The sequence below is a fragment of the Cherax quadricarinatus genome, chromosome 34 (assembly GCF_038502225.1).
Source record: "Cherax quadricarinatus isolate ZL_2023a chromosome 34, ASM3850222v1, whole genome shotgun sequence".
Lineage (NCBI taxonomy): Eukaryota > Metazoa > Arthropoda > Malacostraca > Decapoda > Parastacidae > Cherax > Cherax quadricarinatus.
In genome coordinates this window covers 13,122,006-13,141,564 of record NC_091325.1, presented here as the reverse complement: position 1 = coordinate 13,141,564, position 19,559 = coordinate 13,122,006, and the positions used below count along the sequence as shown (strand labels likewise).

The window sequence follows — 19,559 nt, the reverse complement described above, 5'->3', positions numbered from 1 at the left end:
CACTGAATACGCATTTCATAACTTGATTTCCAAATGGACGTTAACCTGGACAGTAGTACAAAAGGAAGAACAATAATACACCAAGGATGCAGAGAATTTTAGAAAGCCCGTGGATCTGAATGAAGGGTGTAGGGAGAGGGTTTTGAGTGTGTGTGTGTGTGTGTGTGTGTGTGTGTGTGTGTGTGTGAGTGAGTGTGTTTCATTGGGTGGTTTGGCGGTGCACAGTAATTACGCGGGTCTTAATAGTGTACAGGTACCGGACGTATGTTAGGGGTATGGGGGACGGGGCACACATCTCATGAATTTCAATGTTGCGTAATGGAATTTCGAGGCAGACCTGGGAGTATACAGCCAGGTTTTCCCATTCTGGTGCAGTTAGCCCTACTTCTAGTCATTTAATGATTCTCGTAATGATAATCATGCCGTTATGAATCATAATGATAATTACTGATACCGACAACAATTACGATGAAATTTTGTATATATTCTGTATATTAATAAAGTTCATATAGAACATAAAATATAGGGAGTGGTAGGAGAAAAAAAATATTCAAACAGCTCCGGGGAGAACCTTGAGTTTTCCCTGAGGTGCGTTTATTGTCTTCTCTGAGGATGAGGGTCCCCAGCAAAGTTTTATATGTATATGCATATATATTATATATATATATATATATATATATATATATATATATATATATATATATATATATATATATATATATATATATATATATATATAGCGTGCCGAATAGCTAAAACTTGCTATTTTGGCTCAAATAGCAATGTTGTTCTTGCCGAATAAGGCAAGCGAAAACTTGTGTATGCAATAACTTCGCAAAAAAAACATTTTGAATCTAACGAAAAAAATATATTCATTGTGTTTGTTTATTATTAAATTATATAAACTTATCTAAAATATATTTAGCTTGTTTAGGCTAAATTAAATTGCGCTTGTTAAAATAAGGTGATGATAAGGACCTGCCACGTATGGGCCAGTAGGCCTTTTGCAGTGTTCCTCCATTCTTATGTAAGTTTTCTATGGTTCTTTTGGTACAAAATTATTAATTTTTACATTAACATAAATGAAAAAAATATCTTTAAACGTATAAGAGAGAAAAATTTAGAAGGACTTAATTATAAAAGAGTTCTTGCTAATTGACCAATTTTACCTATACGGAATATATATATATATATATATATATATATATATATATATATATATATATATATATATATATATATATATATATATATATATATATATATATATATGCAAAACAACCACTGTGAAAGAATAGAGAAATTCCAAGCGCTTTCGTGACTACTCACATTATCAAGGGACAATGATAATGTGAGTAGTCACGAAAGCGCTTGGAATTTCTCTATTCTTTCACAGTGTTTGTTTTGCATATTCTGAAATCATCTGTTTACTGTGATCTTATTGCATATATATATAATATATATATATATATATATATATATATATATATATATATATATATATATATATATATAAACACAGGAGGCCAGGAGCTATGAATCGACCCCTGCAACCACAATTAGGTGAGTATACACACACACACATACACACCAGAGCTTTCAACGCCACCAGCTAGGGTTGTCAATAGACAATCACAACCAATTGTGTGTGATATTGTGATACGCAGTGGTTCATAAAGCTTTCTGAGATATTCTCGTCAATAAATTTTGAAGTGAAAGAATTGTACCTTTCCATTCGCACCATTTTCATTCATCCAGACATTATGCAAGAGAAGGAAATATCCACAAAACGCTCCTCGCGAATATTGCTCACTGGGAAATGACATAGTGGTTGTGCTTGGGCTGGTATAAAGGGAGGGAGAGGGCAGAGGAGGCAGTCGTGGAAAGCAGACGGTTTCATCCAGGCCAATAACAAGGTCGGTGTGCCTTAAAGGAGACCTGGGGAGAGGAACGGTTGCAATCTCTTGGGATGGGAAGGACACCTCTCTCCCTTTCTTGCATCCTTTCTCTTCTCTTCCCTCACTTCCTCTTCCCTTTCTCTTATCTCATTTGTACACACTTTCACCTATCTCTTCCCCTTTCCCTCCTAGGGGGTCCTATTAAGGTGAGCACCTAGGGAGCTGAAGCTCTAGGCCCATCGGCAGGCCTATTAAAATTCAGACAATGTTTTCAAACATTTTTCTTACATCCAAAAAAATAAACTTTTTAATGGAATGCTGAAAGACCTTGTAAACTGACACAATTATGAATTCTAATGAGCTGTAAAAGCTCATACAAAATTCTCAGCTCTAGGTCCAGTGGGTACATAATTCGACCCAGCTCCTGGGACCACGATGAAGTGCAAGAGTGACCTGGGCCATAATGCTGTGCGTTTAATGGGCTAAATTTACAGTAATAAACTTTTAATAAAACTATAAAGTTTTTCAAGAAATAACGCAACCTGTGTGAACAGTGTTTACTATAAATAATGATAATAATTTAAATTATTATTATTTAAATTGGTCCGAACCAGTCTTCAGCTAATAACATTCAATTGAGATAGAGCAAATTGTAATAATTCAACTGAAATTATTAATTAATATATACAGAAGACAATTATTTTCATGGGAAGTACTAAAGATGTATGGGTCATACAGCAAATGAGGAATGGAAGGCAATCCGCTTTGATCCAAGGATGGGCAGGATAGATGCAGTGCCTTCACCGGCATCAAGGAACCTTCCTCGAAGGGTACAAAGCCAGTTAGACGGACCTGAATTTTAGTGGGAAATTGTGCTTGGACTCTGAAGTTCCGTGTATCATTTGGACTGTCAGGTCCGTGCAGTTCCCGTTAGCCAGGATTGGAATGATGGTGAACGCAATTTTTTTTTTAATTTAGGTCACCATATCTTGGTAGGAAACAGGTCAGGTGATGAATAACAAAAAAAGGCAGAATACCCTGACTGGTACAATACACAAATAACCCGCACATAGAAGAGAGGAGCTTACGACGACGTTTCGGTCCGACTTGGACCATTTACAAAGTCATAGTAACGAAAAGGAGAGGAAGGAGTGTATATAGGTCAGCAGACAGGGACGGGACAAGAGATGTAATACTACTACTACTACTACTACTACTACTACTACTACTACTACTACTACTACTACTAACACCTTCACTGTTACCTCTCTTGTTCCGTCCCTGTCTGCTGGCCTACACATACTCCCTTCTTCTCTCCTTTTCGTTAGTGTGACTTTGTAAATGGTCCAAGTCGGACCGAAACGTCGTCGTAAGCTCCTGTCTTCTATGTGCGGGTTATTTGTACATGTGATGAAGTATGAAATTAATATAACGATATGTTACGATGTGTCGTGAAAGAATATGCTGAGGAATCTGAATAAGAAGCTGCTATATTAGAGAATACTTTTATATATGTTGTGAAAAACATGATTGGAATACTCCTTCAAATTTTAGTCACGTGTAACTGACGAATGAATTCATGAAGTCACAGGAATAATATATCAGACAATGGCGGGAATAACAATCGAAATATAAAACGCAAGAAACAATTGTTCAGGTCGCTAAACAAACTTTGTTTCTCCAATTTGACAAAGTTGTATGATAGGTAAATGGTCTGACTGCATGCATTTGTATTTCAAGAAAACTCTTGACAGAATTCTTCATAAGAAATGCGTTTAGCAATTACAAATCTTTAGAGACATATAAAAGAAAATATTGCAATAGATTTTAGATTTCAGTTTATAAGAAAAACTTGTATCGATTACGTGTAGGATATCCCGGTGGTTCTGAGTGTTCAGTGAAGACCAACTAGAATAATTAATGACCCCAGTGATGGCATTAAATCATATTAACTAGCAGCCTGTTGAGGGGCTCTTGATCCATGGAAATGGATTTACCTTTCCTTCATTGGCTTCAGCCTGAATGCCTTCCAGGGCCCAGGCGCTATATTACCCCTATGGGCTTATTGGACCCCCCCCCCTGATTTAAACAATAAAATATATTTGTGAAAACACAATTTTTACTCTAAGTATAATTTATAAATAGCTGGAAAATTCTACATTAACATTTCGATATGTAGAACTGATGGAGTGGAAAATTAATCTTCATATACGTTAAACAAATGATCCGCACATAGCAGAAACAAATTTATGACGACATTTCGGCCCAAAACGTCGTCAAAATGGACATGCGCATGAGTGGAGAGAAGTATCATGTAGCATAATAACATCTGAAAAATAAAAAAAATAGTGGAATCTAATATATTGATGTAAATTTAATGTTCAATATTGCTTTTCTAGAAAATGAAGGGAATCTATTTGGAACCAGAGCAGCAGTTGTATTTAACTGCCGAATAATTTTCTCGAAGGATTACCTGCACTCGCAGCTCCACTAAACTTCAGAATATATTGTGACTCCACTGCTTGTCTACTGTTTCCATAACTAAAATAAATAAATTTCCACTTAAAATCTACCACTTACTTGATGTACCATGTACCTCTTGTACTCATTTACTAGAAATAATATACTTGGATGCGATCCTGTGGATGCTACCACTTATTATATCCATCATAGAATATTGAATATATTAAATAATCACATAACAAGTACATAATTTTTCTGCTAGGCTTTTAGTTCTCCCGCCATGGAGTTAGCTATATACACTGATTGCTTACTTTATTCCCTATTCGGGGGAATAAAGTATTATTGATAGTGCATAGGCGATATGCAGCCTTAATGACCCATGTACATAGTGATAACACATCCAGTATATAACTACCATTTTTTATTTTTAATTTTAATTAATGTTTACCTAATTCATTTTCCTGAATGCTGATAATTTTTGCATCCTACATTGGCGTTCTTTTTCAGTGAAAACTGCGTCGAGTATCACTTTAGCTTCATATTTCCTGCTCAGATAAGCTAATTCTTTACCTAACGTAATGAGAAGCACTTGTCCCCCTCCCTTCCCCCGCGAATATAGAATGAGCTTCGCTGAGTAAGCAAGATGGATCAGTATTACCGTGCGGTGCTAGGGAAGAGATGCTCTTTTATGTACTCATTAGTTTTTAAAACCTTTTAAATGATGGAAATTCTCATTTTAATGCTTCATTAGATATTACACTCAGAGACAGTTTGCAGTTAAGAATATCGAAAAAGAATGAAGTTAGGCTGATAAATACATTGTAGTTTAATTAATGCTGTATGAAAGATCCTATTAGAACCATGTAGTATACAGTAATTGTTGGCTTCCCGAAATTTCGATCAGTGCTCAAGGCGCGGGTTATTGAAGCGTATTGCTTTCCGTATATATACACAGACCCTCTCTAAGAGCGATTCAGTTTGATAACTTGTTTCAGAAAGACAATCTATATGAATGAACAGTAAAAATAATAATAATTATTATTATTATTATTTACAGAGCTCAGCCTCTGTGGGCCATTAACTTCGTTAATGCGTAATCTAAGTCTTATTCAGCAGCCGTTATAAATTACATATTTTAGCTGGTTTATCCTCTACAAAGTTCCAAAATAGTTAAAATAGACTTGTATAGCAAAACGTGATTTTTTCTACTCACCTTTTTTTAACCACGTAGCGACAAAGTCATACTTCTTCTACAAGGTTTCATATATATATATATATATATATATATATATATATATATATATATATATATATATAATATATATATATATATATATATATATATATATATATATATACACGCACACACACACATATATATATAATATATATATATATATATATATATATATATATATATATGTATATGTGTGTGTGTGTGTGTGTGTGTGTGTGTGTATGTCGTGCCGAACATGTAAAACTTGCGATTTTGGCATAAATAGCAACGCTCTTCTTGCCGAATAATGGAAGCGAAAATTTGTGTATGCAATAATTTCGCAAGAATCATTCTGAATCTGACGAAAAAAAATATATTTAATTGTGTTTGTTTATTATTAAATTACTGTAACTTATCTAAAATATATTTAGTTGGATTAGGCTAAATTAAATTCCGCTTGTTATATTAAGTTACGGTAAGTTTTCTAAGGTTCTCTTGGTACAAAATTATTAATTTTTACATTAAGATAAATGAAAAAATATTTCTTTAAACGTACAAGAGAAAATTTTAGAAAGGACTTTATTTTAAATAAATTCTGATTTCAGCATCCAGGGAATAAAAGTTAATCAGATTGGATCCGATGAAGGAAACTTAAGTCTAACTTCTTGGATAAAGACTTCGTCAATAGCAGCAAACCTTCATCCCCTTGAAGGGACAGACAAATCCCTAAAACGAAGTAAAAAATAAACAGAGCATTTAATTTTTCTATCTTCTTTGTCTTCCTGCAGCCCAGAGTTCCTGAATAAGGTGCAAGATCCTGAACTTGAGGAGTGGGCCAAGAACCTCAACGAGCTCTGGAAAAAGCTGGGTCGCAAGATCTCTCAGGAGGTAAAGCAAGAGCCTGAGAGGTACTCCCAGATCTTTGTTCCCAACCCTGTCATCGTACCTGGCGGCAGGTTCAGGTATATGCATTATTATTTTGTGGCAAAATTAGGCACACTCGAGGTAACACTGTGGAGTATCTACACTAGGCCATATGATACTTCCATTGTGGGAACACCCGAATTGTGCTGCTAACGAAGTGTAAGTGTATTCTCTCTCTATATAACTCAAGTTAATGTTCTTACACAATTTCCAAAGTCATGCTTATTAAATGCTTCCAGTAACTTTCCAATTTAATTTTCTCTATTATAAGTTAGTCAAGGATACATTTTTACAAACTTGTGAAAATGAATATCTAGCTTCAAACAGATAAATAAAAGAGCTATGGCAGGTGTAGCACAATGGTGGCCTTTGGGTAGGGATGGGGGGATGAGAGGGTGGGATGGTAGGTGTAGAGGTTGAGAGGGGTGGGGGGGGGGGCTAGCAGGGATGAGGAACAGTGAGATTGATGGAAAACTGAGTGAACATATTAATTATACTTGTTAGTCAAAACTGTCATATATATTCCTCCTAGTATGCTCAGGGACAAACGGTTTAGAAGTAAGCGAACACCTCTTCGCAAAACTTCTTTGTTTGTGCATCTGTTGAGTTTTCTTAAAATTAGCTGCTGATATAAAGATACTATGGCAGAATGGAAATCTTTATCGACACCATTTTTCATTTGTAGACCAAACCTTTTCATGTCAAAAAGAGAGTACATGATAAGCATAGTAATATAATCGTGAGGGTATTTGACAAAATATCGTGAGGTACGAACCTGACTGTGTCAGGTGAAGAAGGCAATGCGTGCTGAGAGGCTTGTGTGCCAGGGTCCCGTTAACTGGAGACAACTTTATTTCTGGGTGATAGTGTCTGTTGTTTGAATGAGAGCCGCTTAAAGGTACTTTTTATTGACTTTTTTTCTGAGATAGCTTTTCTTACCTTAGGCCCATATCGATATAGAACACAAGTACTGTGGCGAATTAGGACTGGAAAATAGTTGGTAAATAGTAACTGGTTGAAAGGTCGTGAACTGTCAAATATGCAGCCTGCAAGTTCATTGTCCACAGCAACAGAATGGCCAAGACCCCGAAAAGGGTTAATGACTTTAGTTTTACGAGGATGCAGCACAACGAGCACTGAATACAAAAGATGAACGATCGCTTGCAACGCACTTTGTACATATGATTATGAGGGTGAGGCAGAAATGATAGCGGTGTTGATGGTAGCAACATGGGCTTTTTAAATCTACAGATAAATTATCAGACTGCAGTGTTTGTCCCTACAGAATGTAATAATGATAAATAGTGAAGTTTAAGAATCAGAGGATTTAGAATCATCCTCGTACACAGTAGTAGCATTAAAACCTAATTGGAAATTATCAAGAAACTCTGAACACGAGCCCAAGGCAAATAAACGAGTCTTCAGGAATGGAAGTGGTAAGGGTAAACTTGGACACACTGTCCATGGTGAGGAGAGTAAGAGTAGAACGGACAGACAGTGATGACCCAAGGACTCTACATGGTAGGCACACAGTGAAGGGACGCAAGTAGAGAGAGATGACTGAAAATTATGTCAATAAAATGAGAACATGTCATCACGTGATCAAGGGAAGGAACACGAAAACTGGTACGATTAAAAATTGAGGACGGTAAATGTATAAAGAAAATGGAAAGCAATATATGTATATATTAATAACAACACTGCCACTAGCCGAGGACTCAACCCCACGTCGTTTCTGCACGCCACACCACCGTATGTCCTCAGATCACGATAAAACACCTAGCTCTGCTGGGTGCATGATTCTTGTAGAATTTGGTGGTCCTGTGGGATAGAGCGTCATGTGATTTTTCGCTCACCAGTGAGGCGGGCCAAAACGGCATGGGTTCGAGTCCTCGGCTAGTCGCAGTGTTGTTATTAAATACCACTCGTCCGTGGTTACAATAAAATATATACTGTGTGTGTGTATATATATATATATATATATATATATATATATATATATATATATATATATATATATATATATATCTTTCAACGCACCAGCCATATCCCACCGAGGCGGGGTGGCCCAAAAGGAAAAACGAAAGTTTCGCCTTTTAAATTTAGTAATATATACAGGAGAAGGGGTTACTAGCCCCTTGCTCCCGGCATTTTAGTCTCCTCTTACAACACGCATGGCTTACGGAGGAAGAATTCTGTTCCACTTCCCCATGGAGGCAAGAGGAAATAGACAAGAACAAGAACTAGAAAGAAAATAGAAGAAAACCCAGAGGGGTATGTATATATATATATGCTTGAACATGTATGTGTAGTATGACCTAAGTGTAAGTAGAAGTAGCAAGACGTACCTGAAATTTTGCATGTTTATGAAAGAGAAAAAAAGGACACCAGCAATCCTACAATCATGTAAAACAATTACAGGCCTTCGTTTTACAGTCACTTGGCAGGACGGTAGTACCTCCCTGGGCGGTTGCTGTCTACCAACCTATATATATATATATATATATATATATATATATATATATATATATATATATATATATATATTACCCCTCTGCGTTTTATAGGGGTAATGACTGCTGTATCTTGGGCACGCTCCCCAGCTCTTGCTAATAAACATTTAGCAAAATGCACTTGAAATGTATCCCTCAAATCTCATGTTCTGTATATGACATCTTTGTACCTGCAGTGTATCTTTTAATTCTTTTGTACCATATTATGTAATAAAATAAACCTAGTGGGGTGGTAGGGAAAGTGGAATATTCAAATGCCTTCAGGAAGAAATCCAAATATTATGTAAACGAAGAATATAATGTGAAAGACAATGCTAAAGTTAAAATAAATAGGAGTAGCAGAAATCAATAGGGGATATAAAGAGAAAAATGAAGAAAATGATAGTGTTGTATTAGTATTATACAGTAAACTTTAACATAATTATTTTTATGTAATTAGAAAATATTTGTAAAATATTTAATGTATATGGAGAGTGCTTTAATGAGGATACATTAAAAGTTAAAATGGAATATAAGAAAACTGTTATCTTTCGTGGTGCAAATGTATAAAAATTGCAAAGTTTTACTTTTTTGAAATCAACATACTTTCCATTGGAAAACATTAAACACGTAAGGATCACTCAGTGTTTGGGAGTGAGGGAGCATTTGATTTGATTGCAGGAAGGGCAGTTCTATTTTTTTGGATCACGAGATCATAAAATCTTTCCCATTCCTTCCTTGAAGGAAGGGAAAAGTTATTTTCACATTTCTATAAAATATTTTGGTGGCTGAGTAAACATATTTGGAAAAATCTTTTCAGGGAGTTCTATTACTGGGACTCATACTGGACTATCGATGGGTTACTCTTGTCGGGGATGACAGAGACGGTGAAGGGAATGCTGGAGAACTTCCTGAAGATGGTTGATAAATACGGTATGGTGCCCAATGGTGGCCGCATCTACTACACCCGCAGGAGCCAACCTCCCTACCTCATCCCTATGGTCAAGCTCTACATGGACCATACCAATGATCTCGACTTTCTCGGGTAAATCATTATTTATTAATCTACATCGTCTGATTGAGTGAGTAATTATCAGTAAATTTTTCCTTAGAATAAGAAACTGTTTTCGAAAGATTGGAAGAAATCCTAAGATAGTGAGATGCCGGATAATAAGTTGTTAATTGTAGATGTTGAAATAAAAACGGAAATTTCATATACTGAGAATGGAATCAACAAGATTTTTAAGTGGGAAAGAGTCGAAAGTGTATATGACATATGTGAATGATGCATTATGTATAACTAGATATGTATAAATGAGCTGAAATGGCTTTAGGAAGGAAAGGGTACGAGTTATTCAAGTAGTATTTACGTTAAAACACATAAGTGAGCAGTACTTAGTTGAGAATGAGGTGTATGTTGCATTAATGGATTTCGAGAAAAAAAACATTATTGGGTGGAAAATGAAGTAATGCAAGTAGTGCAGCAAATGTATTGAACAGATGAAAAGTTATCTAAAATTGTTGAGTATTTCAAGAGAAGTGTGAGGCTCAGGAATAATAAAAAAAAGGGATGTTTTCCGGTAAACAGATCTTTAAATAGGAATGCAATGAAATCACTGTTGATGGAGGTGTTTGAAAACTGGGTTATAAAACAGGTGAAAGTTAGTTATGAAAAAGTTTGAGCTTAAAAGATAATGAATGTGATTTAAAGTGAGATTCTTAATCTGTAGATGACAGAGGAAAATGTTGTAGAAGTTGTTGGAGTTAGTAATAGCATGTACAAGAATGAAGCTGAAAGTGAACACCGTAAAAGAGTTGGTTAATAAGGACAAATAAAAACACATATATGGAAAGAGTGAATATAGGTCAGATATAAAGGTATATGGAGGAAGTGAATGGAATGAGAAAATAATTGCTTATTTTAGCATTACAGCAAAATCCCCCTAAGAATTCACTCAGCCATTGAAATAGTGCTGATCTCTATTTTGATAAGCAGCGCTGTATAGCCCTTGTGGTTTAGCGCTTCTTTTTTATTATAATAATCTAACTTGATAAATTGTTTCTCTCTTATTTACTTTTCGTCCATTACAGTGAGAATATTGAACTGCTTGAGAAGGAATTCAAATTCTGGGAAGACCAGCGTTCACTGGAGATCAAGGATCGCGACGGAAAGGCTCATAGAGTTGCTCAGTATCGAGCGGATGTTGGGGAACCTAGACCAGAGTCTTACAGGTAAGAGCTAGCGCTTGTGTAACTATCTATGTACTTTTATTTATCTTTCCTTTTCCTTGGTACTCCCTCCATGTAGGAGTAGCCACAATATCCGGTTTTCAAAGAAACCACAACTGCATATATTTATGACGTGTATTTTCCTTGTTAATCATTATTTGTGTTCATTGAGCAGTTGACTACAAAAAATAATTGCCTTCTCAAATTAAATTTATCTTACAAAAATAATTTCGCCATTCTACAAAATTTCCGCCTAATACATGGAAGTATTCTATCAGAATTAGCATTATTTTCTAGTCACAGTCAGTAATAATATAACAAAAATAGCAATATTTTTCTATTAGTAAGTCAAAGTAGGTCGTCTTATACGACAGAGAGAACACAAATCACACTCATCAGTACAAGGCTCGAAAATCTATATTCCACAATTAACATTTCCAAATTCACTTAATGATAAAGTCACAGTTTAGTCAGATTTCTCGGTGCAGAGGAATGGTGGCAGTAGTTATGTCAAACAATTCATATAAAATCTATTCCATGCCAAATGAATTCAGACAGTCTTGTTCAGTTAAGAACAACGTTGTTCAGCAGAGCATTTATTGAATGAAAAACATTGATTTCTACGCTTTATGGTAGCCATGAGTGCAGATTCGAATCGCTAATTTCTTTTAGATGATGAAAATAGTTGAAGTAGTTGTTTAATGGCAGGTATTCCATCATGGGATTAGATTAAGAAATTAAAGGTTAATGTCACATTGGCGGATAATTCGGAAATCCCACAGTTTAAAAATAAACGAGAAGCTCGGTACAGTAAATAGAACTAAATAACTGGGAAAAACTTATAAAACCCTGGAGGTTAGGTCACATGACCATCTTGTCATGTAGGGGGGGGGGTAATGGAACGAATTATTAATCGGAGAATATGGGAGGAAGGGGTTATGTAGGCAGGGGAGAGGCAGGCGAGGTGGTAGGAGAGATGATTAGCGGAGGTAGGTAATGTGAGGTCACTGGTGACTACATCCTCACCTCTCATTACTCTACCCACCACACTACTCACCCTCTCACTACCTGAAATAAATTAATGAATAAAAGAGCAAATAACGGGGACAGTGAATATTACTATTCTACTCAAACAGTTTATTTTTAAGTCCTTGTATAATAACGTATTTTAGAACAGGAGAACATTATTGGGGGTTTGGATAAATGGGGTGGTACACATAAGCAGTGAGACAAGGAATACAATCAACTTGGCGAAAATGAATATAACTTACAATGTAGTTCAGAGGACAGTTCACCACAGGAACTAAGCCACAGGTCCCAAGACCTACACAGCACGAGTACTGTGCGAAGCCAGTACTCTGCCCAATGTCTCCAACAGTCTCCTCCAGAGACTTCAGCAGCCTTCTCCCGAGCCCTACACCCCAGCAGCAGCTCTGCTCGAAGTCTCTCCTGCTCAGAGCTCTGCACACAGCAACAGCTCTGCTCAAAGTCTTCTTCCTCAGTTGTTCCTTGGGCTTATATTGTCCTGAGAGCACCCCCCACAATGGGGTGTGCACCATGTATTTTGACCTGACGCCGAGGTCTGACGCCGTCCAGAACAAAAGACCTCAGTCTTAAGCCGAAAAGGCGTGGCTGACAGACGTTTGCCAAGGCAAGGTGTGACCATATAATTAGGTCTCCCCAGAGACTTCACAAGCCCAGCTGAACTACATCACATCCCCCTTTCTCCCCCAGCTTAAAATATCTGAGAGCTTGGACAATTTGTCCTAAGTTATTAGACTATTTTAATCCTAACCCCTTAATTCTATTACAATACAAAGACAAAATTATACATAACATAATACAAAATTATTCAACTACATATATTTCCCTCAACCTCCTCAGTCCCCACAAGGCAGCATAATCAGTACACCTGGCAGTTGACCAGCATAACAGTTGCTCTCTGGTGCAAAGCCTCCTTACCTGTCATTTCTCCTTAAAACTAAATATCAGGCTCCAGTGCCTTCCCTAGTTCTACTAGAAATGCACTAGCCGGTACTAGTTACCCTCGCACGTTAACCATTGGGTCAAACCTCTCTAGGTTTCTTTGGCGTGGAAAACTGCTCCAACGGGTTGCATTCTTTCAAGTAACTGCAACTGGACCACTTCACGACCACCAAGGTCGCATTTTCAGCACACTTCACATGCACACTTCAACATCTGAAAATCGAGACAGGGCAGGCATGGCAGCTAAGACCCTCCATTATCTTATTCCACTACTAGGATTCGCTGGCCTCATAAAACAAGGCGACCATAATCACTGGACCATATTCAAGGTCACCTTATTTCACACAGGTAACAGTAACACTTCTGGATAGGGACATCTCACACTCTTAACTGTCTCTCATGGCTGGCAGGACATCCCCGCATACCGGTCGTACAGGTCGACCAGCAAGGCAGGATACACCTCCATACCGCTCTTGATAGCAGGCTCTCTTATCCTGGCACACCAGCCAGAATCCCTCATCCACCACTGCAGCATCACCGCCATTGTCTCCTCTTGAGCTAGGCAGCATCGTAGCACGGTCCCAGTATCTCAGCATCACAGCATGGCTGCAGCATAGCAGCACTGCCACAGCATCGTAGCACGGTCCCAGCATCTCAGCACCACAGCACGGCCGCAGTACAGCAGCACTGCTACAGCACTGCAGCACGGTCCCAGCATCTCAGCATCACAGCACGGCCACAGCATTGCAGACAGCATCACAGCAGCCGACATCAGCAGTAGCAGGCTATGGTCAGTTGCTCGAGGTGAGGTGAGGTGAGGTCACTTCAGGTCATCAACAGCAGGTGCGGTCACCCATCCCTGGCAACTGCGAGTAACTGGCAGTCCGCGGGCGATGGTCACAGAGGCTGGGTGATGCAGACAGACACTACAATGGATGACAGCAGGGCAGCAATACATCTACTGGGGCACATCAGCTGGATAGCAATCATAGGCAGCTCTTCAATGGGTGACAGTTGTGGGTGAGTCTTTCAAGGCGGGCTGGGTGACTTCTCATTCCTCTTTAAGTATTCAATTTCGGCCAGTAATTGTTTCCCCCAAAAGTCTCACCCAAACCTTCACACCTTCCACCATTTATCCCAAACCAACACACAATTCCACCAAATATATAATAATGCAACCACACAATTACTCAGACCCACCGTCAAAAAAGGTCAGTTTAAGGTCACTAGGATTATAATATCACACAGATATTTACTTAAACCTTACACACACAAGAAAAATGATAGCAAATGGTAGCATAACATAAGTATAACCGAGCAGTCAAAAAGGCACATGGGACTGATTCCTATTATAAAAATAAGAATCACCACCGCTTAGACACCATTTCATGTGGGGGGGGTAATGGAACGTAATTATTAATCGGGGAATATAGGAGTAAGGGGTTATGTAGGCAGGGGACAGGCAGGAGAGATGATTAGCGAGGTAAGTAATGTGAGGTCACTGGTGACTACATCCTCACCTCTCATTACTCTACCCACCACACTACTCACCCTCTAGAGCAAATAACGGGGACAGTGAATATTACTATTCTACTCAAACAGTTTATTATTAAGTCCTTGTATAATAACATATTTGGGAACAGGAGAACATTACTGGGGGTTTGGATAAATGGGGTGGTACACATAAGCAGTGAGACAAGGAATACAATCAACTTGGCAAAAATGAATATAACTTACAATGTAGTTCAGAGGACAGTTCACCACAGGAACTAAGCCACAGGTCCCAAGACCTACACAGCACAGGTACTGCTCGAAGCCAGTACTCTGCCCAATGTCTCCAACAGTCTCCTCCAGAGACTTCAGCAGCCTTCTCCCGAGCCCTACACCCCAGCAGCAGCTTCGCTCGAAGTCTCTCCTGCTCAGAGCTCTGCACACAGCAACAGCTCTGCTCAAAGTCTTCTTCCTCAGTTGTTCCTTGGGCTTCTATTGTCCCACTAGCACCCCCCACAATGGGGTGTGCACCATGTGTTTTGACCTGACGCCGAGGTCTGACGCCGTCCAGAACAAAAGACCTCAGTCTTAAGCCGAAAAGGCGTGGCTGACAGACAGAGACCTCACAAGCCCAGCTGAACTACATCACAACCTGACTTTATGTAAAGTAAAAGGACACAAGTGCAACTAATGTGACATTTATTGTGGCAACGTTTCGCTCTCCAGGAGCTTTATCAAGCCATTACAAACAATACATGGACACAGAGGGTATATAAAGGCTCAGAGTGAGGTGAATACTAGTGAGGTACCATTTCGATGTTCACTAGTGGTAGTAGTAGTAGTAGTAGTGGTAGTGACAAAAGTAATACAATATGGTAGAGCAATTAATTCGTACATGAGTAAAAGGATATAAAAGCTATTACTTGGGTAACATAAAAATAGGTTGGACAAATATAAACTGGAATGAAGCAGCTTGTTTCAGTGTTCTCTCTCTGTGCTTTGTGTAGTATAACAGGAGAGACTATGTGATTCAAGTGCCTTGAATCATCACTGATCGCTGTTTCGAATACAATTAAACAAAACAACGGCAGCTTCACCATCTCCGAAGTCTTAGCAAGAATCCTCCTGAAAACAGTAAACCCTGCCATCACATAGTCTCTCCTGTTATACTACACAAAGCACAGAGAGAGAACACTGAAACAAGCTGCTTCATTCCAGTTTATATTTGTCCAACCTATTTTTATGTTACCCAAGTAATAGCTTTTATATCCTTTTACTCATGTACGAATTAATTGCTCTACCATATTGTATTACTTTTGTCACTACCACTACTACTACTACTACTACTACTACTACCACTAGTGAACATCGAAATGGTACCTCACTAGTATTCACCTCACTCTGAGCCTTTATATACCCTCTGTGTCCATGTATTGTTTGTAATGGCTTGATAAAGCTCCTGGAGAGCGAAACGTTGCCACAATAAATGTCACATTAGTTGCACTTGTGTCCTTTTACTTTACATATTGTCGGTAATTCTACCAACTTTATTACAACCTGACTTATTGTTTGGAATGGCAGTATTACCGAAAATATGGTAAGAGCACACTATATGCAGTGAAAACCTTTGAATAAAGTTAATGTTTCACCCACACAAGGGTTTATTAAGTCCTTGTGTGGGCGAAACGTTATCCTTAAACTAACATTTGCTCTGCAAATTGTTCTCTTCCCACCTGAGTTAGCCTTTAATGAAAATATAGAAATACATATTGCTTGTGCAAAACTCTGAAGATTATGCTAATTTCTCTGGTAAATAATATGCAGCAAAGTACATGTAGGAAAAATAATTACAATTTTGGATGAAACTGGATATGAAATCAACGTTGAATGTTTATACTGCCAGTTAAAGCAGTGCTGTGTTTTAGAGATGTATCGGATGTGAAAATTTAGATATCCACGGATGCGGATGTGTATGAGGATGTCTTACTTATTTTGCGGATGCGGATGCATATGTAGATATCTGTTCAAGGCAAAATGAGGATGCGGATGTAAGAAATTGTGCGGATGTTCTGCGGATGCGGACGTGGATGTCCGATACATCTCTGTTGTGTTTTATCACTTACAGGTGTGACTTCAGTTGAAATATAAATTTTAATAATTACCAACTTTTATCTAATAATTATAAAAAGATGAGAAATGAAGAAATGAGCCTTACTGAATCAGTTCCCAACGATAATTTGACTATACAATAGGGAAATTTAGTTTCAGCAAGATAATTCATGCCGAAGCCGGTGAAAATTTCTGCAAAACATTTGGAAGTTGGTATCACTTTTAAAGGTCAGGCCACATGTCGCCATGGAGACGCCTCATTATCCTCTTCTCATTCTTGACAAAGAAGTAATTCGGTATAGCACAGTGAATCAGAGTATCTTTGTTAACAGTGGTTTTATTATCGTGCTTTTAGCGCATCGTCAGTTTTCCACAAAATTAGCGTAAATCACAGGAAAACATTTAGGGTCCTTCAATAATTCTTGTCAAAAGTGCTCATGCATAGCAGGTCAGATGACCCTTTGAACCTCAGCATGGGTTCCCATCCTTAAAGGTGCAGGCACTCAAGTTTGGCTAATCGGTTTCCTTAAATTACTACATCATAAATGTGTTTCCTTGCTCAACAAGAAACAGTATGTGTACGAATGGTATATAATACCGACAAGATGAGAGTAAGACACATGTGCAACATCTGGGTATCTTTATTGTAGACGTTTCGCCATCCAGTGGCTTTATCGATACAAATTCTAGGACAACTTGAAGACAGTAGAACTATGTACAGAAGATGAGGTAATCAGTCCCTCAACCTAGGAGTAGGTGCGAACAGCACGACTATGGTGCTGTTCGCACCTACTCCTAGGTTGAGGGACTGATTACCTCATCTTCTGTACATAGTTCTACTGTCTTCAAGTTATGTCCTAGAATTTGTATCGATAAAGCCACTGGATGGCGAAACGTCTACAATAAAGATACCCAGATGTTGCACATGTGTCTTACTCTCAAGAAACAGTATGTCAAATTCTAAAAAAAAGACTTGTTTCTATTCACTACGATTTAACACGCTCTCACATGCCTGCTGAATGCTCAAGCCTCTATCACTGAAATCATTCATCTTTCCCTCCCTCCATGGAAAGAGGCGTAGATGTCTCTCCTATCGATGTTAGTTTAATATGTTTATTATGCACCCCATACCCATCCTGTGGGCGGCAGTCAAAAGATTACAGAGGTACTTAATGGGTCAAGGGACTGGACTCCAAAGTTTTGATAGCTGAGCAAGTTACAGAGGTAATGAACTCACAATTACAAAGATGATGAACTCACAATTTACAAAGGTAATGAACTCACAATTTACAAAGGTAATGAACTCCAGGTAGGTCTGGTCACTATCATGACAAGTTACAAAAGTGTTTACAGATTACAGAGGTACGTAATGGGTCCAGTGACTGGACCCCCAAAGTTTTGATAGCTGAACTAGGTACAAAGGTAATGAACTCACAAGTTACAAAAGTAATGAATCCTGTAAGAATGGTTACTTACGTTTATACATGGCTACAATCATGAACAAATTATAGAGTAATGAGCAATTCACGCTTCCACACCCGGTCACAACTGTAATGAGTTACTGGTGCAAATATTGATTGAGTCACACACACACACACACACACACACACACACACACACACACACACACACACACACACATACACACACACACACAAACACACAAACAAACAAACAAACCCATACACACTCATACACAAACTCATACACGCACGCGCGTACACACTCATTCACTAACTCATACACACACGCGCGCGCGCGCGTGTGTGTAGGACTCCAAGAAATCAGAACAGGGGGGCACACCAGCAAGTGCTGGATGAGGTACATATAACCAAGGAGGAGGTGAAGAAGCTGCTATGCGAACTTTACACCTCAAAGGCGGTGGGACCAGACAACATCTCTCCATGGGTCCTTAAAGAGGGAGCAGAAATATTGTGTGAGCCATTAACAAAGATCTTCAACACATCATTTGAAACTGCGCAACTCCCTGAGGTATGGAAAATGGCAAATGTAGTCCCAATTTTTAAAAAGGGAGACAGACATGAGGCACTAAACTACAGACCTGTATCACTAACGTGTATAGTATGCAAGGTCATGGAGAAGATCATCAGGAGGAGAGTGGTGGGGCACCTGGAAAGAAACAAGTGTATAATTGACAACCAGCACGGTTTCAGGGAAGGAAAATCCTGTGTCACAAAGCTACTAGAGTTTTATGACAAGGTGACAGAAGTAAGACAAGAGAGAGAGGGGTGGATCGACTGCATATTTTTGGACTGCAAGAAGGCCTTGGACACAGTTCCTCACAAGAGGTTACTGCAAAAGCTAGAGGACCAGGCACACATAACAGGAAAGGCACTGCAATGGATCAGAGAATATCTGACAGGGAGGCAACAACGAGTCATGGTACGCGACGAGGTGTCAGAGTGGGCGCCTGTGACACTGGGGTCAGTCCTAGGACCTGTGCTGTTCTTGGTATATGTGAACGACATAACGGAAGGGATAGACTCAGAAGTGTCCTTGTTTGCAGATGATGTGAAGTTAATGAGAAGAATCAAATCGGACGAGGATCAGGCAGGACTACAAAGAGACCTGGACAGGCTACAAGCCTGGTCCAGCAACTGGCTCCTTGAATTTAACCCTGCCAAATGCAAAGTCATAAAGATTGGGGAAGGGCAAAGAAGACCGCAGACACAATATGGTTTAGATGGCCAAAGACTGCAAACCTCACTCAAGGAAAAAGATCTGGGGGTG

The 19,559-nt window shown here is 38.6% G+C and overlaps 1 protein-coding gene across 3 annotated transcripts in view; it reads left to right on the top strand.

Annotated features, from left to right (window-relative positions):
* LOC128693782 (trehalase) overlaps positions 1–19,559 on the top strand; it is a 215,551-nt gene that overhangs the window by 134,034 nt on the left and 61,958 nt on the right. For all 3 annotated transcript variants that reach the window (XM_070091168.1, XM_070091169.1, XM_070091170.1), the window contains exons 5-7: positions 6,366–6,539; positions 9,814–10,038; positions 11,085–11,225. In XM_070091168.1, coding sequence (XP_069947269.1) covers positions 6,366–6,539; positions 9,814–10,038; positions 11,085–11,225 — 540 coding nt within the window. The remainder of the gene's footprint in view (positions 1–6,365; positions 6,540–9,813; positions 10,039–11,084; positions 11,226–19,559) is intronic.